Raw genomic sequence first — 26,104 nt, forward strand, 5'->3', positions numbered from 1 at the left:
CAGGTACAATTGCAACGGGCTGTAAGTACCTTAGGATCTAAAAAGAATAAAGCAAAAGGTGGAAATGTAGCTACCCAACTGAGGGTAAGTATGTAAGCCACTAGTGCTGCACTCAAAAGTTTAAAGAAGAAATCAATTCACAACTAGAGAGAAATAGAAAGCAAAAAGAGAAGATTCATTAAGACTGTGAGAAGATAGCAACAAAGGAAAGTAGAAGTCCTTTACTGAGTAGGAAAGGAGATCAATTAAGAGGGCTGGAACAATTAACATTGCTTTGCAGGAAAGGTCAGTTGTGACCAGCTACATGACCTGTCTGTACAATGGGGAGAGGAACACAGGCTGAAATGGGAAAGGAATATTTAAACTGGTACAGTCTGAGGACACTTGCTCTCGATTCTTCCAGAAACTCACTAATACAGTTTTTAACTACTGTTTCAGAAGTTCTGAAAACCTATAGGAATTTTTGGTAAAGAGAGGAAATTAAAAACAACTTGAATGTAAATGTCAGCAAGATTTTTAAAGGTGGGTAGGTGAGTGGAAAGAATATTAAGTAACCACAAGAATTGTGTTTCTAGGAATAAGGTACTGGAACAAACTACTAGCTAGTTGGAGTGTAAGTGTGTAGGAGATAGAAGTGATAAAAGGCAACCTGAATTATTTAAAATACAGTGGTAAATAATTTGTTTCTCTAAAAGGCGTCAGACACTGAGTGTATGAGTGAAGGGATTAATGTGTGTATCTTAGCTGCAGTAAGCTTTTGGATGCTGCCTTGGAGGCTTTCTCAAAAAATGCTGAAGACACACAGCCGAAATCGGCTTGTCGCGGAACTTGGAGTGTTACTTGTATTCTCTTACTCATTCTGGAAAGTCATTTCAAGTTTAGACTTAAAGGATTTTATCTTCAGATGTGTTCTGGTCAATATTGCTGTGCCTGGCTTATGTGGCATGGAACATTAAATAACAAACAAAACTTTACAGATGATCCCCTGTGGGACATTATCTAAACACTACAGAGAAGAGAGCCAAAGAGCATAATGCTCTTGGTATATTCTAAAGGTCTAAAATTAACTAAATTAAATTAAATCCAAGCAAGAATAACATTACTCATTTAGAAAGGACGTGTCAAAAGCAAAGCCTAAATTTTCTACTGTTGAAGGTAAAAGTTGACCATGATTGTTTGTGTACTGACTAGTGGGACTAAGTCTGGATATAACCTATTAACATAAATGATGTTCACTCTAAACAAAGTGTTAGATAGCTAGTGCTTTATTAGGCTAGTTAAGATTATAGACTTCTGTGGTAGAAAGTCTTTATATCAGAACAGGTAAAGCTCTGTCAGAGACAGTGTAGATCTAACTATTTGTGTTCAAGTGTAACAACTCTTTTAAGAAGTCATTTCTATGATGCCTTGACTTGTTGAGGAATAACAGTTTTGCCAAGCAAGGGCATGCGCTTAGCTGGGCATGTATGCGGCAAAACTGTATCCTGCCATACTGAAAACTGGAGGGTCTCATGCTTCGTTGCTTATGTGGGTTGAACCGGTAGGTGGTGGGAGAGACAGAAGTGTGTTCTCCATCTGTTACCTGTAGCAGTCTTACCACAAATCTGCCAATAAACATAAAAGGTTTTGTTAAATTTTCTTGGTAGCTCCTCTTCATGTTTCATCAATTTCATATTAACATCACTTTCTTGACAGCACCTGTCTGAAGGTAGAGGAGATGGAATCTCTCTGCCTGCAGCATCAAATATATTTTAAGTAATTGAATTGATTAGATTAGTTTAATCAGAATTACAGGTGCCACTCCCAAAGAGTATCAGTGCAACCTCCAGCCTCACCACTACCTACGGCTACTGTATTTGCAGTCTGAGGCAAATCTGCTGCCTCTGACAGTATCAAAATATGTTGATTGTGTACCATGGTTTAAATTGCAAATACATTCCAATCTTTTCAGATAGGCAGTAGGCTAAGAGTTGATCTTGGTTTTTCAACCTCCAGCTACTGTTTATGTTGCTGAACTGTCTGCTTCTTCTGGCAGACCAGTAGGATTCCCTCCACTGGTACTTAGCAAGTTCCCTCAGAATTGCTGCTAACTGGATGAATCTCTCCAGCTTGACTCCTACCTTGTGTGAAAGTCACAAGCTGCTGTCAGTTTTTTTTTCTAGAATTTCACCTTGAGCATCACTCACTTCCTTTTTTCCAGGTGATGTGCACCTCTTACAGGGGAAAAAAAATAAATGTACAAAAGTTGAAGGAGATTTTAAGGGAGACCAGAGTTAAACAGCAAGCTCCAGAAGGAAAGCCATGCTGGCTCTGGCAACATATAATCTGTGCTAGTAGTGACAGAGATAACTCAGACATTAGGTTTAAGGAGGTGATGTTTTTATGTTCTAAAATAATGTTGGCTTCCTGTCTTGCCATCTTCTGTGATGTCAGAGAACTAAAATACGAATAAGGAGAGTGAGACAGGCCTGTGCATACTTAACTTTTCGTATTATGTGTTCAGAGTAATCTGAGAGTGGCATATATGCATGTCTTTGAAAAAAATGTTTTATTATTTATTTCACAGGTAGGTAGCAATTTAAGATTGTAGTTATGGAGGGTTTTAGAATATTAAAACCATGTAACTATAGACTGCTTAATAAAGGCTGGCTTGCTTGCTGTGATACGCTGTCTGCCAACTGCTAGGCATATGGCCACTTTGTCAATTCTATCTTGGCATAGGTTTTTAAGCGTACTTCAGTAACTTAGCTTTGCTCTTGACTGGGTCACTTGAGCCTTTCATTAGAACTTAACTGATGCTTCCTGCCTGGCATTGGCAAAAGGTACTGGAAGGACACACTGGGCTCTGCTCAGAGTTCCTGCTGAAGTTTACGGTGAATGGTTGACTTCAGTACAAGTCAGATTGGGTTTCATGTTTGAAGGTGCTGATTTAAAATGCAAAATTCCCCAAAACCCCAACAACAACAAAAACATACAAAAAAAAAACAAGCAAAAAAATCCACACCCACCCAAACCCCATATATTTATCACATCTAAGTATGAACCTGGCAGTTTTCTAATACAAACTCCTAATTCTGTAAGCAATTTATGATTCAAAAGCCTCGGGTTAACAAAAAAGCCTTACATATAACTAGCTAGTTGTTCTTAAAGATGATGAAGAAGAATATAATAATTATGTTCAGTAGGTTGCCCTGTTGTACATCAAAGAATTGGTTGAGCTAAATGCTACTTGCAAAATTCCAGAGGTGTATTACTGGAAAGATCAAGGTTAGAGGTCAAAGCTATAGGGCTTGGTCATAGAGTTTTAATACTAGAAGAATATAGATGCAATTTCAGTGATATGCTGGTGAACACTTCCAGCTTGCCAACGTAATACATGAACACGCTTTCCAGAGTTCAGAGCAGTTGGAATTCTTCATGTAGTTACTGTTTAAATGGTGTCTCTAGGTAAATTTCACATACTGGTCTTCAGGTATTTAACTCTTGGTGACCATGGTTGGAGACTTGAGTATATCAAAATGATTAATTATCTAAGGTCCCTTGGTTTGCCTTTTTAATTAAGTTGCATTGGTGAAATGGAGGAACATGGAAATGCATGGTAAATATCTGCAGATGCCTGTTGAGCCAATATCTCTGAATTGAGTAAAAGGTCAGTTAACCTTCTTTGTAGTCTAGAGGGAAAAAATGAATCATGCAATCTTACTACAATAGCAGTCACTTGTTAATATTCATCTATGAAAAAATTAAGTAAAAGTTTCTTGTTCTTTATAAAAGTGAAAATATTTCCTTAAGAAAAGGGGAAATTTTGACGTTGTCCACCAGTCCAGGGATCATGATGGCTGCAAGGCTCTGCTTTGGAATTAAATGTCGAGCGCTGCCAGATGCCAGATTCTGGGAAGAGGCTGAGTTTTGTTGGCAAATGGGATCTGAAAGTTAATTGGTGTTTTCTGCAGACTTCTGGCTGTGAAATGAAATTGGAAGCCCTTTAGCCACATGGATAATACAGGACCTGAATACAAATGTCACATGTCACCATCAGGGCCCACTGTGAAACAATAGTGTTCCCACTCAAACACTGCGCCATTACAGATCATTTAAATATGGGGATTACATTTAAACTAAAAGCCCCATTTGCCTTTTACTGCAATTTAAATGTCCTCTTAGCAAAAGCTAAGTGACAAATTAAATGAAAAAAGTGCCCACATTTTTAAAGCTGTAATGCAAAACAACCTTTTATTGCTTCTCATGTGCCACGAATGAATCATTATACTTGTCAACCCTAAACCAAGCCATAATTGGAGCAGCTACTGTTATCAAAGTGGGGCTGCTCTTGTGACAGCTTAATAAAGCTGAAACTGTTAAATTAAATCCCAGATGCTTAATCTGATGAAAGCAGTCAAGTAGAAGAATCCAAGACAAGTATCTACTGCTTGGTGGAGTGATGGACCCCAACAGCTTGTCAACACGTAGATTACAGGATCATATTTTTTTTTTTGGCGAACTACCATTTTCAGTATCTTTATATCCTTCTGCTTGCCTTTCTGGTGAAGAAACTTCACGTAATTTGCATGTTTCAAAACAAACATTCTAGTAGATTTTCTCCATTTTGATAATTTAAGAAGTGTTTAAGGGGGAAAGCTAGATTTTGTTGAAGATTAATTTCTTGTGGAATAAAAATGCGATGGGGAGGAGGGCATGTCCAAATAGCTCTTGCAAGGCAGCGGAGAAAACTAGTCAGTATGTTCTCAGTTTGCGTCATGCTGATTCTGATCGCTGTTAGTCCTCTTATTTTATGATTTTGATGAGAACTTAAAAGATATTCTGTACTTAGGGCTGGGTGGTCTCCACATTTTTATGCCTAAGCGTCTCTAGTCTACCTCAACCACTTGTTGGTATCAGAAGTTTTCAAGTGTCGGAACCTCTCATGACTCATTTGCCAGAGCCTCATTCGTGAGATAAAGCTTTCTTGAGTGACATCTGTAGAATCCTTTCTGTTATGCATACTAAATGGGTTGTTGTTATAAAGGTATTTTCCTGAGCAGAATAATATGTCTTTACCTTCGTAGTTCTAGTGGCTTAGACTTGGTAGTTTTTCACTGGCATTTTGCCCTGTTGTGAGCTGCTTTTAAATGTTGAAACAGCCTGAAGGTCTACTTTGAGTTCACATTTGCTGATTATTTTTTCCACTTTCTAGATTAGTGATAGATTTCTGAGTTCAATTCTAAAGCTAAAATACTATGTTAAAAGATCATGTCATGCAGAGAAGTACTACAATATATTTCCTGAATATCATGTCTACATTTTTATTAGTAACACGTTGCTCTTCATCTTAATTCTAAATGTTGAGTTTAGGCAAGGAATAATTATAGATTAATTAAGAGAGATTTAATTACCATTTTGCTATGAGCAAACTAATGATTGAGTGTTAAATAATGCTATTTTTTATTTGGACACCACTCTGAATTTTTGTGATAAAACGATTTGTATTCATTTCTAGAAAATGTTAGATTCTTTTAACCTTAACTGAATGAAGCTATTCTCCAGCTCTATTTCTATGTCAGGCATTCCTTCCCTTTACAGTCAGAGAAACAAACTTGTATGAATGGGACATGCCAGCTGTTTTAAACTGATTATCACTGCGTAGTACTTAAGTAGAGGGAGGGGGGGAAGAACAAAAGCAGCTAGGGTTTTTGCCAATATGCCCCTAGAGGAATTCCTTCCGAGTGCCTTCAGGGCTGCCATGAAGATGAAGCACTAAAGTTAAGCATTCATTACACTTTTTGTGCTCTAATACCATTTTTCTGGAGCTGTGTACTTTGTGCAATTCGGTTTTACGATCAACTATGCAGTAGAAACATTCACTTTGCCCCACATTCTATGATACAGCAATGCTCGAAGTTTCAACTTTGAGTGCCACGCTCCTATCCGTATTTGCATTACTTCTTTGAGTATCCCAGGTTCTGGCTCCATGTTCTGTCTTAAAGCTAAGGAGAGTACCAGTGCACGGCACTTACAGAAAATTAGCTTCAAATTTCTAAGTTTAGATTAGTCAGTTGCATGTAATATATGAAGTGAAAGCTGTAAGAGGACTTATGTTTCATAGGAGGTGGGATGCACCATGGCTTGCACCATTTCCCTTGGTCTTTCATTGTGGAACCTTTAGGTAAAGTGGTATCTTACACATACTTGAACTATATCATATCCAGTAGTTTGTCTTTGCTGATAATCCTGCTGTTTCTTTCGTTTAGCCTTAGCTGCCATGGTCTGGTTGCCATACAGTTACAGCACACGTGCACCTTCAACTCATGCGCTTAAGGTTACATCTGTTCTTTCACAGAATAAACTGTCAGTATGTCAGTGTATTTGGATGATTTATGCTATTGGAGGCACTAAATTAACGGTACTTCTGAGTTTCTGAGCATCACAAGACAGGCTCTGAGGCCTGAGTTGTGGATGACAACTTGAAGAAATTTCTGTCATGGCCCCAGAGTCTCAGTTGTTGCTGTCACCTTCATTTCTCTGGTGAATGAAGCCAAACTCCAGTTCTGCAGAGATGGGTTCTGTCTATCTTCTCTGAAGTTTATTTCCTTCCTCCGTCATTACCAGCATGTGCCATAATGGTATTTGAAATGAGGTTATATGAGACCAGAGTATGGCAGTAAGTGGAAGCTACTTCCAGAGAGGGTGTTCTTTCCTGTTACGTGTATCAGATTTGAGGAATAATGGTGAAAGTAAGTAACTTTAGTCTATAAGCATAGCTTGAATGGTTTATTTTTAATGCCACGCAGAAAGGTTGCGTTTTTACTTAGGTCAGTTGGATGGAAAGTACTTTAACAGTGGGAGCCAAATTTCTTGAAGTTACCCACATTAAAACAGTTTTTGAAGTTTTTATTCCTAAGCTGTTGAACTGAATTACTTATAAATGTCTTAAAAATTGTTCTGTGTTAGAACTGGTAAAAAATTAGTTGTGGCCCTAACTGTGGAATTGTGACAGCTAAGATTTAAGGGCAGTTTTACTATGAGCCCAAGCTGATAACTAGCAGTACTTTCCTTCCTCTATTTATTTTTAATTCTTTAGTAACATAAAGCTTCCATTTAATTTTCCAAAACCACTTCTAGTGAATACCAGAGCTAGAGAAAGGTAATACGTTTATGGAGAACAATTACTAAATCTTTAGTGATTTCTCTGAGTTTTACTGTCGTCCAGCAGTCCAGCATTGTGATATTTTTCTGGTTTTTGTCTTGATAGTGGGAAAATAATTGAAAAGTTTGGAAAGCAATTTAAAGTGAGAGGTGCAAGAATCTCAGTCTTCACAGGTCTGTCAAAGCAAGACAAAGGAAATCCTTTGTAATCTAAGATAGCTGCATAGACTAAAAAATGGATAGGGAGCACTCTTCTGCTAAACAAACAAAATGTATCTGAAAATTGTAATCGTAGCTGGGCAAATTTAACTAGAATACTAGAAATAAGGTTAGAATTTTGAGTTGTGGTAGGCATACAGAAGATCAGCTAACCAGGAGCTATGATAGAGTCTTGTATTAGGAATCTGAATTGAAGTATGCTGTTTTTGTAAAACTCAACAATCACTTTTGGACTGAAACATGAAAGTAATTCAGGAAATCTTAAAGTGGGTAGGAATTCAGGCTAGACAATCAGATTGGGTTCTTCTGGCCAGTTAATGTGCATTAGTTACATTCTGAGAGCTTAGGTGTGGCAATTACACTTTTTTCTGAATTTCTCCCTATGCAAGGGAGTGTTTGCACTTTGTCCACTTTTCTAGAAAAAAAAAAAAGCTATTTTTATCTCTTTATGAACATCTTGTTTTGTGTGAACTTCTCAAACTTTACAGTTTTGCATCATGATAGAAAGACATGAGAGGAATTCATCACAATGATAAATTTAAATAGAGGTAGGTTAGTGTATTTATAGTTTCTAGTCACACATTAACTTTTCTTCTTGAAATTGTTAACAGTCTCTGAAAATAGACTGTGACTACTCAGTGTGTTACCAGTTAAAATATCTGATCTCTATTTTGGGCATGAACACACTTTGTTCACCACCTAGCTGAATATTGCCAACTGCTTAAAACTCTGAATAGTCATGTTAAGATGCTCTTAAAGGAGGATTTTTGGACTATTTGTGGTAGTATTAGCAATACTTTTACCTTCAGTTGATGGTTTGTGAACAAATGAATGGTTTTGTGAATATTAGGGAAGTTAATCAGGGAGATTTATTTGCAGGTGTTTTATACTTCTTTCTAGCTTTGTAAACCAATAGCCCATGACTTGCTACAGTGGTTAGGTGCATAGGGTGCTATAGGTGCATAGAAGGGCATTTAATGAACATGTTACAGATCCTGAGTAACTCTTTGAGAGACTGTAGTCTTAGGCTATGATACTGTAATAGGCTATGATACTGTGAACTGTACCTTTCAAGCAAATTTCTGGTTTTGCATGAAACTCTTCTATCAAATGGCAGAGTGTCTGCAAAGATTCAAGTTTTTAAAACAAACTTAAAGCATAACTGGAACAACAGGCTTATGCAAAATGATAGAAGCGCTTGGTTAGTTCCTTTTTCCATGGTGCTGAAAGTTGAAAACATAGAAAGATGAGGTTTTTGTTAGTTGGCACATAGAGATCAGAACTAGTAGCTAATGATAGTTTAGAGTAGAATCGCAGTATGTAAACACCCGTTTCCTTTCAGCCAAATACATGGGTGCCTTTAACCCTTGGATCAGCAGTATGCAGCAAGAGAGAAAGGGGAAACTAAGAAGTTGGTCACTTTTTTGCCCCTGGGTTACACCTCCACTCTAATGCACATCTGGATTTCAGTGTGCAGAAGAGCAGTGATTCCCTCTTGCCATCAGTACTGCAGGTAATCTATTGCCTTAATCAGCCAGCTAGTGTGAAATGCATGGGGAGTGATTATACTATCATACACAATACAATCAGTATGAAGCACTTGTCAAGACCAATACATCAAAGTTTAATTCAGTAATAGAATGAATTAGAGCAAAATGCAACATTCTGTTCTCCAAGAAACACAGCACCCATAGAAAGCATTTTTTCTTTTTTTCTTTTTTAAGGCTGCACAGAGAAACCAGAATTCATTAAGGAATTGTTTTTATGAATAAAATTGCAACTTGGATCCAACTGAATGCTGAGAGCACTTTTCCTTGGGGTTCTTACTGAGGAGGGAACAGCACTGAAGTGCTTCGCCTGTCTTTACTATTCCATAAAAGCAACTGTTTAATTGGAGTGTTCTCCAGTGGGACTCCTGATTATGCTTTGTTCTGGCGGAGCTCTCTCTCTGCCTGCAGGAAGGAGGTGGCATTGCCAGTCATTCTGAAGGCACTTGTCCTTCTCATTGAGAAGCAACAAATACCACACACTGCCTTCTTTGAGGTTCCCAAATGGCTGTCCCAGTGTTTAAAAAACAGATGTAAACCACTTAAATTCTTTGCTGACGCATCTAGTTAAAGGAGTCATAGGTTCTGCCTCCTAGCATTTTTTCTATTCTGGCACTACCAATGCTGGAAAATGATGCTTTTGTAATAGAATTGATTAGGCTCAAATGGGGTGCAGTGGCAAGTGTGTAGCAGTTGCCAAAGCTGATTTGTCTGTTTCACAAGAATGATCTTGATTACCTGGCTCTGTTTTTCTTTGAAATAATCAAATGCTACTAACCAGGTAGCTTAATGGGTTTTATTTTTTTGAGGGAGATGTGCATTAATGGAAGGGGCAAAGAAGTATCACTGTATGCATCTGGTTTTTGCATATTTTAATTTTGCGAATTAATGGATTGATCTTAAATATATTAAATACAAAATTCTAAAGTAAAGGGCAAGTCTCAGCCATTACACAGGTATTACCTGTGAGGAAATGCTGACCCAAGCTTAACTACACAGCAGCCATGTCAGGGTAGCATAATATTTCTAGGAAAAGCAGATTTCTTGGGAAGACTGTAATCAAGCAGGCAAAATTGTACACTGGATTTTCAGTCATGGTCAGTGTCCTAGCACCCCACTTAAACTGTTTCCATCACCACCTTCTCACTTACTGTGGCAAAAGCAAAATATAATGGGGTTTGTGAAAACTAAGCAGTGCTGCTTATTCTCTGGGGAGAGTCTGTATACATTCCTTGCACTTCCTTTGGCTTTATGAATACATGCATAGACAAGATGTGTAATTACGACACCATATACTTTTAAAGTGACTGAATGCTTTTTAATGTTTTTCAATTTGTATATTTAAATCCTAATAAATGTAAACGCACACTGTCCCTTTCTTCGCCATGAATTCAAAGGTAGCGGTGTCTACTAAGAAACATTGATGTTCTCTTGTAGGTACCAGGACGGCATGCATTGTGTAAAACAGTACTGTAACCTATTTTTTCATAGTGTGAGGCACACTAAAGATGAGAGGCAACCGTGCATTTTCAAGAGGAGGGCTGTCTGAATCACAGATCTGTTTTGCAAAGCTGGCTTTTTCCAGGTTGAGAGGATTAGTGTTGAATCAAAATAGGCAATTTCTCACTATGATGTGACAATTCTAATATTCATTCCTTTGTGAAATTAATATCAAATTGCATTCACAGCATGTCTTATTTTCCAATTACCTTCTGTGGGAAGAATTTTTGTATATTGGGTTATGATAACTTTGTCACTGTGCTGTGAGGAGTTTTGTATTGGAAAGATGTTAGGTCACAGTCAAGGGATTAAAATTGGAAGTTTACTTTTGGTTTAGCAGCAAGTAGCTAGGGAGAGAAGATGTGTCAGCCTGCTGAGAACCAGTATGAAAAGATACCTGATGCCAGAGGAAAAGAGCAGGAAGACTCTCTCCTTGCTTGGGTAGAGCTACAGAGTATGTAAACACAAACACGTTCTCTGGTTGGTTGGTTGGTTGGGGTTTGGGTTTTATTAGTCTTTGGGCGTTTTTCGTTGGTTTGGTTTTGGTTTGGTTTTTTTTTCCATTTAATGAGGCATTTGTTCATATTGCAGGTGGCATTGGTGATATCATTAAATCTAGTCAAACAGGTAAACTTGAGAATGCCAGCAGTCTATTTTGGGAAACTTCTTTTGAGCATAGACTGTTGCTAACAGCAATTAACAGTTCAGCGTTTCCAGGCTGAAGACACTGGAAATGGATTTAGATACCTTCCCCACAAGTCACAAGTAGCTGCCCTTCATTATTCCTTAAGCCTATCTGTAGTAACGGATAAGCATGGCCAGCAGTTTCCCCATATGTGAGCCATTAGGCAGAAAATAGAGAATCTCTTGTTGGAGGCCAGTGTAAGCTTTCAGGTTGTTAGTGACATTTAAAGGGCCAGTTCAGGGGGACTTCCACTGAGCGGCTTAGAATAGGAAGTATTCTCCAGGCTCCTTCCAGTTGGCATGTGGTAAAAATCTGAGCACAAGTGAACATTTTTCTCAGTTTTTCAGTGCTCGGAGCAGGACAGGAACCAGTGAATTGAAAGAGCCAGAATGAAGCAGATGTCAGGGGAGGGAGCAGGCACTGAGGGAGCAGGAGGGGGAAGAAATATGAATGCAGGCAAATGCACACACTCTAGGGGAGAGGAAAAAAGAAAAGGAAAAAAATCACCACCACCTCCAAAGGAAAAAAAAAAAGGCAACAAAGTATACAACCCCCACACCTCCTAAAAAAACCTCAAACCACAAAAAAAAACCACCAGAAAAAACACACAAACCAAAAAAACCCATACTGAAGAGTGTGGGGTCATTGACATTATGCATCCTTCTCCCAGATGGTAGCCTTTGTAGCACTACAGGAGCTGAGCCCGAGGCTCTTTCCATTCCCTTCGCTTCTTGTGGGGGAGTTCTGTCTCACCCTGCTCTTCCTGCAGGGAATCGAGCAGCCATGAAAGCTGTGTGAGATCTCATATGTGCAAGCCCTGAAGTCACTGAGACCAGGGTGCAGTTGGGCCCCATTGAAATTTCAAGTGGGTTTTGTGAGGTTTATTAGAAATACACTTGTCCTTGAGCTTCATTTGCATAAAAATAGCCTGGTTTTCTGAAACAATGGCTGCTAACAATGTAGTTATGTGTGAGGTGGTCTCCCTGTTTAAGCCAAAGAAGTCGTTAAAGGATTCTGGTACTTTGGTGTATTTCTTCCCCTCTCATGCTGCTTAGATGTACCACATCCATAGCGCAGCTTCTGAAGAAAAGTGAATTCCTTTGCCTCTAGTGGTGTTTCTGAGATGTGGAAAAAGAAAAGGCCGTTCATTCTGTAGGGACATGATGTAATTAGTACTATGTGTTCTGCCTTGCTGGATGATTGAAATACTTACCAAATGCAGTTAAATTATTCCACTTTGCTTTTGCTTCAGTCTGAAAACACTGGGAATCTGGTTACAAAGTATTAAATGGGATGTTTTTTGTTGGATGCTGAGAGGTGCAGTGTCTCCTTAGTGCTCTCAAGTGATACTTGAATTTGAAAATAAATAATTATGCCCAAGTTAACTGTTCTCTGGGGCTTTCCAGTGTGCCCCATCTTGTGTTTTGTTTTGAATATTGTAAGGAATACAGTTGCCCTGTCTTCAGCAGTGCTGAAGTTGATGCTTAATAACAAGAACCAGTTGTAATTTGATTGGAGAATGAGGTATGTTGGCAAGTGCATCTAAAGAAAGTTGTATGATTTGATTTTAAAAGGAGTTTTTAAGAATAGTATTGGCCTTATTCACTCCTATGGCAAGTTTCAGACACTTCAAAACAAAACCCACTTGCTGTACTAAACTTGCTGTATTTAACTACTGTACAGTAATAATCTGCAGTGTAGTGTCCCTCTGATGTTCTGTACTGTACCATATCATATTTTGCTGTGGTTAGAACTCTTTGATATTACTTCCCATTCCATTGGTCTAAATAGCAGGGAGCTTACAACCTTAAAAATCAAGCTGTGTTTCCCCTGGCTCCTGTGCTGTGACATACCGACATGCTGAATTACTGTAGGAATGAATGTAATGTGATGGCCTGTGTTCTGCATATCCATTTTGCATTCTTAGCTAGCAAAAGAATACTTGAATGTGAGAATTATTATTCTGGAAGAACCAGCTGCGTTTTTATTCATGTTTTTTTCAGCCTGCCATGAAGATTGCATAGTTTAAGCAAATTCTCTAAATCTCTTATAGTATATTAGGAACGTTCTTAATGAACAAATGAATTGTTGCTAAAAAGCACTTTCAGATGTCTTCATACTTATGTCAAAAGTTCATGCTGATGAAGGGACAGCTGATTTAGAGAAAAATCTTTCCACTTGAAAATTGTCACTAGAGACCTTGATGTATTTGTGCCTGCCCTGTTATATAGTTTCAGGGAGCAGGTTCTGAAGTGATGGTATGTGTGAAATGTCAGTGCAAATTAGCTTTCTCTTTGAGCTCCATAAACAGAAAATGTAAAACAAATTTTCTAGTGTAACCAAATTACTGAAGTAGTTGCAGTAAAAATACCTTATTAGACTGCACAAAACCAATGTTCAGTGGATCTCTGAGACCTAGATGTGTTTGGGAATGAGTTATTCTATCAGCAGTACTTACTTCTGCTAGGTTCCAAGTGTAGAAGTGTATGTTTACAAAATACATGTCTTACTAAGGCACTTCTTTGGTTCCTGTAAGGTGAAGCTGGAAAATACATAGGCCTTGTTCATAGAAAACAACATTATGCCTCCAGTACAAAAATTAGAAGAAGAACATGGATAATTTCCTGCTGCAACTTTATGTGAATTCTTGTTTGGTTTTGACTGATGTTCCTGTCTGATGAGCCATACATTGCAAAGTCTGATTTTCTCATACAAAAGACCTCTTCATGCCCTTTAATTGAGAAAGTTGGCTTGGTACCATCTTTCAACTGCTTCAGATGGGCCATGCCAGCTCCAAGATCCTGTGTCAGGAGTTCACTCTGCTGGGTGTTAGGTGTAGCTGGGAAGCAAGCACAGTAGCCTTTGAGGGGAGAAAAAGTGTTACAGTATAGAAGTTTGCAATTAGTCATCAGCTGTTGCATTTTTAATAGAAAACATAATTTAGCAATTTTTTTAAAATCAGGTGCTCTGTGGATGTGTATAGTCTTAAATCCCCACTGCAAGTTGGAGCAGAAGTCCAGTTGGCTAAAACAGCTGAAAAAATGGAACAGTGTGGATGTTTGTCCCTGGGAAGATGGAAACCATGGAAACGAACTGCCCAATTTAACCAATGCTTTGCCTCAGGGTGCAAATGCTAACCAAGGTGAGCCTAAACATATGCACTGACTGCAACATATAATATAACCTCTATCTTATACACTCTAGCCTTGCAGAATTCAGCACTCTTTCCTGGAACAAGTAACTTTCTTGTTGAGGATTGACCAGCCAAAATTATTTTCACTAATACTATCCTTGCAGAAGGGAGAAATAGGTGGGGATTTTTGTGCTGGGGCTGCAATGTTTTCACAGCAAGTATTTGCATTTAGTTAGTTCTTCTAACTTTTCACTTAGTGCTTCTAAATACGTGTTGCATGAAGATTGGATGTCCTTGAAGTATGTCATGTAAAAGCCTGTTGTTTCTTTGCTTGACTATAATCTTGCATTCTTTCTGGTGTTGGGCCTTTCATTTTGTTTGAAGTTACAAGGCCTTTGATACCTATTTAAAGAAGGATCTGTTGCAACTGCATTAAAGTTGAGTGTGTGAGAAACTAAAGCAGCAATCTGTGGGATGTGCTCTATGTGTGCAGTGTGCATTGCCAGGTGTAGGGAAGTTGTAGAAGCAATACTGCCCTGAGAGGAGGTGCCTTTTCTTACTCGTTATCAGGCTTTCTAATCTAAAATGCAATTATCAAATCTGACAGTAGCCTTGTGCAGTCCTCCTCAAGCAAAGATGGCTACTTTGCTAATAACTGGGGAAGGTGCAGGATACTTACCTGGGAAAAAACCCGCGTAGTCCTCAAAAACCTCAGTGCTTTGATACCTATTTCATATAATCACTATAAAGTTAACAATCTGTGCTCGGGAGATGGCAAGTTTGAACTTAGATGGGTTTTTCCTTGTTTCTTTTTCTTGAAAGATGACTTCTGAAGGAAGTAGACATGGTTCATTTTTAAATCTCTCAGCTAGCCAGGGACGGAAGTTAGTTCCGCATATGACGCCCTATAGAGGTGTTTTGCTTTCTGTATCTTGTGATGTTCAGCCCAACTTGGGCAGTCCAGTGGTAAATCTGACACAGCATCTCAATGGTCACAGGCATAGTGCCATGTCAACAGAGTGATTTTGCTGTAGGAATATGTCAGGTAAGGATTATGTCAGTCCCAAGGCCTCAGTGCCTCACTTTCTTGACAGTATTTATATATTTATGACAAGAATTATACAAGTGCTCAAAGTTAATGTCACTTCTGAAAAATCTTTCATGCATTGTTTATCCATTCCTCATCCTGGCAGTTCTGGATCTGAGGAGGAAAGCTGGGGATGCTTGAGTAGTTGTGTACCATATACTTTCTAGTGTGTTTTTATGGGAGTTTATATATGCTGTTGAGTGTCCTTAATCTCTAATGTTTCCTCTGTAAAGTCATGTTTAGCATCAGCCATGCTAGTTTGTAGAACTCTCTGAATGCAAAGTGAATAGCACACACTTTGAGTTGTTGGGTAGTGGTAGGATGTGAAATGTCATCTGCGGGCTGCTCAGTTCAGAGTGGGGCAAGGCAGGCTGCTGTCAGTTGGGGGTGGTGAATAGGCAGAAGACAAGAATACTGTGAATGACTGATTCACATATGAATGAGTAAAGCTGATGCAGCTTTCTAAACTTGTGCAAATGACAGATTCATCGAACAGGCCACATCGGACGGTGTTCACTCGAGCCATTGAGGCATGCGATCTGCACTGGCAGGACAGCCACTTACAGCACATTATCAGCAGCGACCTATACGCCAACTACTGTTACCATGACGACACTGAAAACTTACTCTTTGACTCTCAGGGGTGGCCCCTCTGGCATGGTAAGTGGCTAAACCGGAAAGACGTTTCCATTACTTGCTTCTTTGTTCATTTTCTATGGCATTATTTTGGGGGGGGGAGGGGGGAGCTGGTGGGGAGATGAATGAAGAGCCTGGCAAAAAGAACAGAGGGTCCCTTGAAATACTGGCTCAGAAGTAACCGTTTAAGTCTCTCTTGCATAGCTTTTAAAACAACAACAAAAAATACCAAACAAAAAAGCCCTTTTAAGTAACCTAGCAAAACAGGCCATTGCAGACATGGAAGCATTGCTATTCTTCAATTATTTTCTCCATTTTAGAACATGTTCCTACAGCCTGTGCGAGGGTGGATGCATTACGATCTCATGGATACCCACGAGAAGCACTGAGACTAGCAATAGCTATTGTTAATACACTAAGAAGGCAGCAGCAGAAACAGCTGGAAATGTTCCGGGCTCAGAAAAAAGGTAAATGTGGGGAAGAGAGAAGGGCAAAGGACGTGTGGGGTGACAATAACATCAGACTGGAACTTTGCATGAGAAAACCAGTTTTGAAACTAAAGCAAAAGAAGTGACTTGAACTCTTGATGATGACAGTGGTAATGTCACATTCTGGGTGTCAGAGGTTTTGTGTAAGATGAATTGTGAGCTGTGCAGGAGAAAGGCTCTATTCCGCCCTCTCCAGTGTCTTGTATGATGGAGCTTTTATCCCAATCATGGTTACATAGTGGAAATATTCACTGGCTTCTAAACAGAGCTTTACATTTGGCGTGTCAGGTGTTCAATATTTTTTTCATATGTAATGACATATAATAATGACATATAATTTAGCTGAACTGTATGTTTCTGAGTTGGCATTAAGGGTAACAAGGAAGCAAAGTCAGCACTTCATCAAATTTGGCAGTTTATTCGGGAAGAGTCTCTTAACAATGCTTGAAATTTTAGTGTTTTTCCTCAGAGGTGGATTTTTCTTTTTGAAACACTGTTTTTTTATAGACCATTCTGTGGTGTTCCTTTGATGAGCACTACCCTTGGGTTTGTTGTCTTTTTTTTTTGAAGGAACATCCTCCTTCGCATACCATTTCTATGCCATTTGATCTTTCCTACCCAAAGTAAACCTGCACTCAACTTTGTCGTTAGTTTGAAAAGTTTAAGAAAGGGATGGCTTTATGGTTAAAGAATGCACGTGGAAAGACTGGAATTGCTTTCTCTGCTGATACAAGAATCCCTTAATTCAGATTTTATTTTAGATGTTCGTTGCTGCTCTTAACTACATGTGTCCTCATGCATTGTACTCAACTTTTTTTTTGGAGCACTATTACGGATCCTAGATTTGAACAAAACCTAAAAGCACTTCTGTTATTACTTAGGAGAATTTGCAAAGTGGTTTTGTCATATAACGTAATTTTCCTTAACAAGTGTTCCTTTAAAAGCTTTGCGGCTTTTCTAGCTTGTCAGACTGGGGGGGTAAGAAGGTAGAGAGCAATGTCAGTATGTGTGAACTCGTGCCTTCACACACTGGGAGGTGTGAAGGGTCTCCTGCAAGTGTGCTGGTCATAGTACTGCTCCATTTCATTCCCAGTCACTAATGCAGCATCTAGATATTGGGTACTTCTGTTAAGTTACTTTGCCTAGGAGCAGTTTCTGTAGCAGTCAACTACCTGGTATTTTAAGTAAAAAACAAAGTGTATGGAATGTAATCCATCCTATCCTGAAACAAAGAAGTTTGTTGTTTGTATGTTGTCACTGCTTTTTTATTCTATTTCTTTTATGTGCGGGATTTTTCAAAGATGCTCTTTTAATACCACAAAACGTGCTGGTCTTCTCTATGAGCAGATGAATTCTGCAGCTCCAGCTCTGCTTTAGGTTAGTTTAGCAAACACCACATGCTTCTACTTAACTTTTATTCACGTGGCTGATCTGATGTCCATGGAACCACTTGCATGATTTTAAAGTTAAAAGTCTATATGGCTGAAGGACTGAAGTTCAGCATGACACAAGTGAAGCTCGTAAGTAGGCACAGTAGAATAAATAGAACATACATGAGTCAGTAGGAAGTCACTGTCGTTAATCATTTTGGTAATATTGCTCACTTCTTTCTATCATCTTTAGCACATGCTATTTGCTAGCAAGACAGTGATTTACTTGTTTGCTTTTCATGTTAGGTATCAGTGAATTCTTTAAAAAACCCCACCCTCTAGTCAGTGTAGCTGTGTTTCATTTGGTAGCTCCACACATTTAAATAGGCAAGAAGCAGATTTTAAAAGCTCTTTGATAATGGTTACTTGGAAAGATGGCACTTCATGAACAAGAGAGAGTGAAGGCAAGTATAAGTTAATGTGTAACAGGCAGAGAAACAAAGCATCCCTAACATCTTTTATATAGTTTTTAAATGGTCACCTGTAATGTGTCGTCTGTGTCACATCTCAGTCCTGTGTGTAGGAGGAAAAAAGCTGGGAGCTGTGGTCAAAGGGAAGCTGTTGCTATAAGACTCTTAATAAAAAAAAGGATTTGGGGGATCTGTAACATCTGTTACCACAACCACACTTCCTTCAATTCACTGTGCTAAACTATTTTTTCATACTGTAACTGAATGATCAGTGGGGGCTGCAAGACAAAGTGTCTGTGAAGGGGGCTGCTGACTGGAATTTTAGAATGACAAACAATGCACTTGATCCACTTAAAGAATGATTCCTTTGTTTTGCATCTCATTTAAACATTTTGTTATTTTTTTTTTCTTTCTTTCTTTTTAAAGGAGCTATCATCATGAGTTTATTACTTCAATAAATGTTTAGATGCAGGATAAGCTTATATTTTATTTATGGAATTGGGACATGTTTTAGAATATTTTCATTTATTTCAGTGTCATCAGATTAACTTAAAATGTAAAAATTTTACTGTGTCTTTTGAGTGAGGAAATTGTTGTGAATGTTTTAGAAAAGAGTTTTGTTGTAGTGTTTCAGCAAACATTTTCAGAAGAGCTACTGATATCAAGTAAGAGATTTCAATAGACATTGCGTTTGAAAATTTTGACCCATAATGCACTTTGTTAGTGCTCAAAATATCTGGCCTTTGTTCTTTTTCTTTTCCTCTTCTAACATACTCATAAAGGGTGATGAATTCACTCTCAAATACACTATTTTGTCCTTCTAAGCAGAACCTAATGGAAATACTTTGAATTCTGTACCAAGAGCATTTTAATCAGTTCTACTTTTATAATTGTTTTGAGGGGCTGACATGACTTTCTTTCTCTCCCTCCTCCCTCCATCTTTTCTGTCACAGAACTTCTCCACAGAGGAGTAACCTCAATAACAAATCTTGAAGGTTGGGTGGGACACCCTTTGGACCCCATTGGCACGCTATTCAGTAGCCTGATGGAAGCCTGCAGGGTGGATGATGAGAGCTTCCATGGATTCTCAGACTTCACGGGTAAGGCCAAGCTTATTTTCTGTACATCTTCATTTACTGGAGGCAATTTTCTGTCCTGCCTTTCTGACTCAGCATCAAAGTCAGTGTTACTCTAGTATAAGAACCACATTTGCATTCTTTAAGAAAACACAAAGGGGAGAAAATGTTTAAAATGTGAAAGCACTCAAAATATTACCAGTTGCTCCTTCTTAAGGACAATGCCGTATTTCACCCTTGAAATAAAATGGGTGAGACATCACTGCAGAAGCTCTCTCCACATATATTGCTCTGTCATCTTTATCTGAGAAACTGCAGGGAATCTTAGAATCACAGAATTGCTGAGGTTGGAAGGCACCTCTGGAGATCATCCAGTTCACCTGCTCCGCTCAGAGCAGCATTACCTAGAGCAGATTGCCCAGGACTGTGTGTAGTAGGGTTTTGAATAACTCCAAGAATGAACACTGTCCGAATTCTATGGGCAACCTCTTCCGGTGTTCAACCACCCTCACAGTGAAAAAGGTATTTTCTTATGCTTGGATGAAGTTTCCTGTATTTCAGTTTGTGCCCATTGCCTCTTGTCCTGTCACAGGATACCACTGAGAAGAGTTTGGCACAGTCTTATTTTACATTCTCCAATCAGATATTTATACATTTTGGTAAGATTCTCCTGAGCCTTTTCTTTTCCAGGTTAAATAATCCCACTTATCTCACTCTCATTGCATGAGAGATGCTGCAGTCCTTTAATCATTTTTATGGCCCCTTGGTGGATCTGCTCCAGTATGTCCATGCACTGGGGAGCCTGCAACTGGACACACCACTCCAGGTGTGGGCTCACTAGTGCTGAGGACAGGGGAAGGATCACCTCCCTCAACCTGCTGGCAACACTTCTGCTAATGCAGCCCAGGATGTTACTGGACTTCTTAGCAACAAGTACACACAATGCTTTAAATTGATGACAGAAAGTTTTAATTGATTACATGCATGAACTGTGGATGATATAAATTGGAAAGCAGTTTTGCAGTATTGATATATAATTTAGGAAAGGATGTGTACGCCCATTTTAATTTCAGTATTTGCTTCCCAGGAGCTTAACTGATTAATTTCTTGTTCTCAGTCTTTTCAATTCTGTAGTAGCTTCTTATCACCACTTCTGTGGACAGAAACTGGATTCATCCCTCTACCTGCAGCTTTTTTATATGCGTATCTGCAGTCTTCTTGGGGCTTTGCCTCAAAACTATTTTTATTCAATTAGATTTTCTTCAATAAATTTCTAATCCCATATCCATCAATTCTGGAAGAACTTTTAATTAGAAAATAAATTAGAAATCGGGTTCCTTGCAATTACAAAAAACCCACAACAACTCCATGAAATAAAAACAGTGTGTGTTGAAAAGTAACTTCCACCTACACATGCATATGCAGTTTACCAAAGGCATTCAGCCTTCCCATTTGCTGCAGTTGTTAATCTCCTCATAACTGGCCATTATAACTTTTTGTTCCCAAATCAGACTGTGAACTGCTACAGATTGGAATAGCATTTTGTTATATGGTGTGTCTGTGAAGTGCCAGATGAATCAGTAGTACTCTTCATAAAATGTTTGCTAAAAGTAGGACTTCTAGTGTTAATAAGTGTTTCTATCATAAATACAACTGAAACAAGTAATAAAGAGCTTGAAAAGAGCTCTAGCAAACAGAGGATGTCTTAAACTTGTGGAGTTCCCTGATCTATTGTATTTGCACAATAGTAATAGCTTCAACTGAAATCAATGCAGGTATATAAGCACCTTTCCCTTCCTCTTACACATCAAGGCTTTAATGAGATAAAGGAGTGGGTGGATTGTCCAATTTTTGGCCTCATTAATGCAAAGCTGGAGAAACTGCCTTTCTGTAAATCATGCCGTTTAAAAATAAAATGTATAGTTTTACTTGAGTGGGTTATTTAAAATCTAATTGTTCTGTGTATTGCTATCATGTAGAATTGGGTGGGATGTTTTAAATTGGATCACTGGATTTTGAGATTGCACTAGTAATTTAAATAATTAAAAATAATAATACTAACAGAAGAAGCATTTGTATATATAACATTATAGGCAGATAATGGGTTGGAATGATTTGCTGATGTGTTTTTTTTCTGTGTCACCCTTTACAGACCACATGGGGCAATGCAAATCTCTGGAGTACCACCACCTGCCTGCTCACAAGTTATTTGAAGAAGGGGAATCTTATTTGACGCTGGCTGTGGAAGTAGCATTGATAGGTCTGGGACAGCAACGAATAATGCCAGATGGCTTGTATGCACAAGAGAAGGTTTGTCGAAATGAGGAGCAGCTCATTTCTAAGCTACAAGAAATTGAATTGGATGATACTCTGGTGAAGATTTTTCGAAAGCAAGCAGTCTTCCTATTAGAAGGTAGCTCAATATAGATGCTAACTGCTTCTTTAAACTGTCTTCACTTACACAAGCACACAGCTAGTATTCCCGTGGAAACTGCCTTATATACTTAGGTGGTTTTTTGACACACCACTGCAGCAAAATTTTGTTTCCAATCTCTTACAAAAATCAAACATTCTTTAGATATCACATAACTGTAAGAATTAGGCATCTATTGACCTATAAGCCTTTTGTTGGATGTCATAATCTCAGTATTGTGATTATACAACCCAAGCTCACACTCAAATACAGACATCAGTTATCAGTAGTTCTCAGGTAGCAAAATTCTAAGTGTTCTTTGTGTCATAAAAAAAGGGACTGGCAGCATTCTAAATGTATGAAGGTCTGTACTTCTGTTCCCAAGTCAAAGGCTCAGAAAATTCTTAAGGTTGCTGGGACAGAAATGTAACTTTTTTTTTTGTGGCAGTTAAGAAAATGACTTGCCTTTGAAGTTTGTATCATACAACTGATATGCAGTCAAATATTGAGGCTTAATGCCTGGTCTGATGACTGAATTTTGACCAAGACGATTTGTGTTTGGGAAGTAGCTCATGTGTTCCAATAAAATTTGTACAAAAAAGTCCATACTTTTAACTTAGCTTTTTTAAAAAGGCATGTAGCACTTAGGCCTTATGTTCAGAGAGTAATCTCATGAGTTCTGAGGTTGTCTTTCTGATTTGAAGGTTTTTAAATGGAAGAAAAACTTCAGAGGAACCAATTATTCAAAGGCAGGGTCCAAGTTTTGAGTTTTTGCTCAGGGTATGCTGGGGAGTATGTTATTGCTCTAAGTAAGTTGTGAAGACTACTACACAGTCAAGTTTTGTATCCTTTTTGTGAGACATTTGTCTTTTGAAACTTCCTCTTATTGGAAGGTGATTTGGACATTTGAAACTGCCTAGAAGCCGCACTATGGGGAGAGTTTCCTTTGTGGTGTGTCTGTACTGCTGCTTTACGGCCTTTGGATAAGAACAGCTGCTTGCTGGATCCAGCTAGTAGCCACCAGATAGTGATCCTATGAATTATAAAATCAGTTTGCTGCATCTATTTGCTGGTAAGGATGCTTTATGAGAAAAAGGCAGGATTTCTCTAAAGTGTTCTCTGATAGTTCTAGTTTACTACTTTGATCACTGAAATTCTTTTTATGTTTTCTTAGAGTAGTAAATAAGTGAGCATAGCAGGAACTCTGCTAATATAGCTGTCTACAGAATTGCTATGGTGAGCAGTATGCAATGATGGTCTTGTACTATAGTGTGCTGAGAAATCTGACTTTCATGCAATAATTTCCGTTTACTCCAGGTTAGGCAGAAACTGCCAGCTCACATGGAAATAAAACTGTGCAGTGATTGAATATGCTAATCATATAAATTGCATTTTTATAGTTAGTCCTGTAGATATAATAAAGAAAACTTAATCCAATATTAAGCTTATTTCTATGCTGTTAAAGCAGATTAATGCATGCTGTATGTATCTGCCATTTGAATGCGTGAGAAAGCAGAATGTAAGACTGTTTTCCAAGACCTGTTCTAATTTTTTGCTTCACTGCTAAGTTAATGATGGAATATATTTTCATATAAATGCTTGTCATGTATTCTTCGTGTCCTAATTGAGTTTCTGATTGGACCACCAACTGGCAAGCCTACATGAAATGGCTTCTTTCACTGAAGCAATGCCAGCCAGCTTTGAATGGCTTTCAACTTCATTTTAAATGATTGAGATACACTGTCACCTGCCAATTGTTCATTGACATTTCTTTTTAATCAGCCTCAGTCTTCAGAAATGCCCAGCTATGGAGCTCAGATTTTTTTCATGCCTAGTGATTTTTATCTTTTTCTGTTGTGCTAGGGCACTAGTCAGAAAAATGTTGATGAAACAGCTTGGCTGTTTCTCCTCATCTGCTTCAGGGTAGTCTTGGCCATGTTTGAATTGCTTTGAGAGCAGTTTAAATGACACATGACTGCAGCAAAGAAGTGTGCTCACAAGGTCATCCATCCGTCCATCCATCCATCCATCCATCCATCCATCCATCCATCCATCCAAGTGTGTAGGGTCAGAGTCTCTAGAAGTAGTAGTAACTTCTAGGATTACTGACTGCTACCTGTGCAATAATAGTCCAATAATACTTAATATAAGATTCTTATTCTGTATCTTGCAGCATCAACTGCCTGAACCTCTAGTTGCTGAAGTCAAAAGCTCACATTGTTTTCCTATTAATAGGAATAAAAATCTTAAGGTTGCAGGAAATGGGATTCATAATGCACCATGAACATTCAGAACTTGGCAAGGAAAGAGTTGCATTTAATGTTTTTGTTGTCGTCAGTCTTGCTGCTGCTGCTGTGAAGTTGAAATACTGCACTGGCTGCGCTGAGTGTGAGCAAAATCCGTTGCTCCAACAGTGGATATAGTTTTCCTACAACAAATAAAATTTTTAAGATCATGTGGCTATAATGGACTCACAAAACCAGCTTTGGTGCAAGATCTGACCTGGTCTTCTCTGGAGACCAAGTCCAGACTAAAAGGTTATTTAAATGCCTAATGTCAGGTGAGACATCAATAGGGATTAGGTGCTGCTGTGGTGATTGTCCATGTAACTTCAATTAAAGGTACACATTTATTCACTGTAACCACTCTTTAGATTTGTTTTTTTTTTCTGGTGTTTTTTTGATAAAGCAGTCATGCACCAACAGGATACATAGGGATTCATGTGCACAATGTAGCTATGTGAAGGCAAGGCTAGGGTTATCACTTTCTACTTTTGCATACTATAGGCTTGCTGAATGAGCCCCATGGAGACTGGAATCATTCTGTCATTTGTATGCACACTGGTATGCTTAGTACTACACATTTTGCAGTCTGTCTGGTTGTCTCAAAGAATATGGTATTTAATATACTTGTAATACACTGTATGTGATATATTTGTAACATGTTTCACAGAAATAGCAGTATAACTTTTTGTACAGCAAACTCTGCTCTGAATATCAATTGTAACTGAAGGTATAGTGAATATTTTTAAGGGTCTGTATGTTGGTTTTTAGCAGTAAGTAAAGATATACATTCTCTTTCTTTCTACTGCAGCTGGACCATATAGTGGTTTAGGTGAAGTCATCCATCGAGAGAGTGTTCCAATGCACACATTTGCCAAGTATCTCTTCACCTCTCTCCTACCTCATGATGCTGAATTGGCATACAAAACTGCACTGAGAGCCATGCGGTACGTATTTGCAAGTCATCTAGAAAGGAGCACAAGTAGTGGTAGCAGTTAGGAAAGGGGGAAAAGCTTGTTAATCAAGATCTAGTCTTTTTTTCTAAAAGAAGCATGCTTCCCTTTAAGGAAAATCTACTTCGGTTGTCGTCTGTAAAAGCAGTTGGTGTCTCTAGTAACTACAGTATAATCTTTATAAATGTACAATTAGTGCTTATCTACAACCACAAAAAAAGCATTCTTTGTTATAAATCCTTCTAGAATCCTCCTCTTGGGGCACATGGGTTTGTGTTAAACAATGGCAGCTTTAGCATGTGTGTTCTCTCACCCATGCAGTTGTGTATGTGTGTGTGATGGTATTGTCTAGGAAATGAGAAGGAGGCACTGCAGCAGCAGTCTCAGAATCATCATCTGCTTAGCCTGTTCGGTAGGGCTATTTGTTCCACTGGCATTCTTTATAAATTAACCCTCAATGATTTGAAACCATAAGGTGAGGTCTGAGCCAGCATTCTTTTCTTGTGTTTCATAACAAAGCAGTTTTGTCCACATCTGGGTGAATGTTGGGGTTTATATAGAGTATGTCATCTGACAACAAAATGTCTGACTTGCATCCAATGCATCTTCAGTAATCAGGAAAAAGATGATTCTCAGGGAGTGCTCACTGTGTGCTAGCTTTATCTTGAGGCAGGCCGGAACGGTAATGGTAACTAAGAAACTTCTTTTGAAAGAAGTTTCAAGAGCCTCAATGCTCAGCAATAAAATTGTCCATCTACAATGCAAGGAAGAAGCTGTTCCTGTCTGAGTTGCGTGGTCACTGTCAAGAACCTTGTAGCTGATGGCTGACAAAGAATATCCACAATTGAATACTCAGAGCAATCAAGTTCCAGATAAAAAAGAAAAAAGAAGTGTTGGGTTTTCCTGGTCATTATTTTCAAGAATGGTTGCACAGTGATTGAAGGACACACTATCCACATAAGTAGTATTTAGCTTCATCAGAAAAGTTGTGTCCTAATGGTTTGAAGGTGTGTATTCTGGAGCTAGTTTCTCAAAAAAAAAAAACACAACTGTGATCAAAGGAATAAACAGGAGGGAATGCGTAAGAACAAAACATAGCTAC

The 26,104-nt window shown here is 38.5% G+C and overlaps 1 protein-coding gene across 1 annotated transcript in view; it reads left to right on the plus strand.

The window, feature by feature from the left end:
* The window catches only part of ZSWIM6 (zinc finger SWIM-type containing 6), a 134,722-nt gene that overhangs the window by 92,539 nt on the left and 16,079 nt on the right, over positions 1-26,104 (plus strand). Inside the window, exons 5-10 of the mRNA XM_080636515.1 lie at positions 14,057-14,236; positions 15,798-15,974; positions 16,271-16,417; positions 19,232-19,378; positions 21,507-21,767; positions 24,861-24,996. Coding sequence (XP_080492641.1) covers positions 14,057-14,236; positions 15,798-15,974; positions 16,271-16,417; positions 19,232-19,378; positions 21,507-21,767; positions 24,861-24,996 — 1,048 coding nt within the window. The remainder of the gene's footprint in view (positions 1-14,056; positions 14,237-15,797; positions 15,975-16,270; positions 16,418-19,231; positions 19,379-21,506; positions 21,768-24,860; positions 24,997-26,104) is intronic.

Source organism: Psittacula echo, assembly GCF_963264785.1.
Source record: "Psittacula echo genome assembly, chromosome: Z".
Taxonomy (NCBI): domain Eukaryota; kingdom Metazoa; phylum Chordata; class Aves; order Psittaciformes; family Psittacidae; genus Psittacula; species Psittacula echo.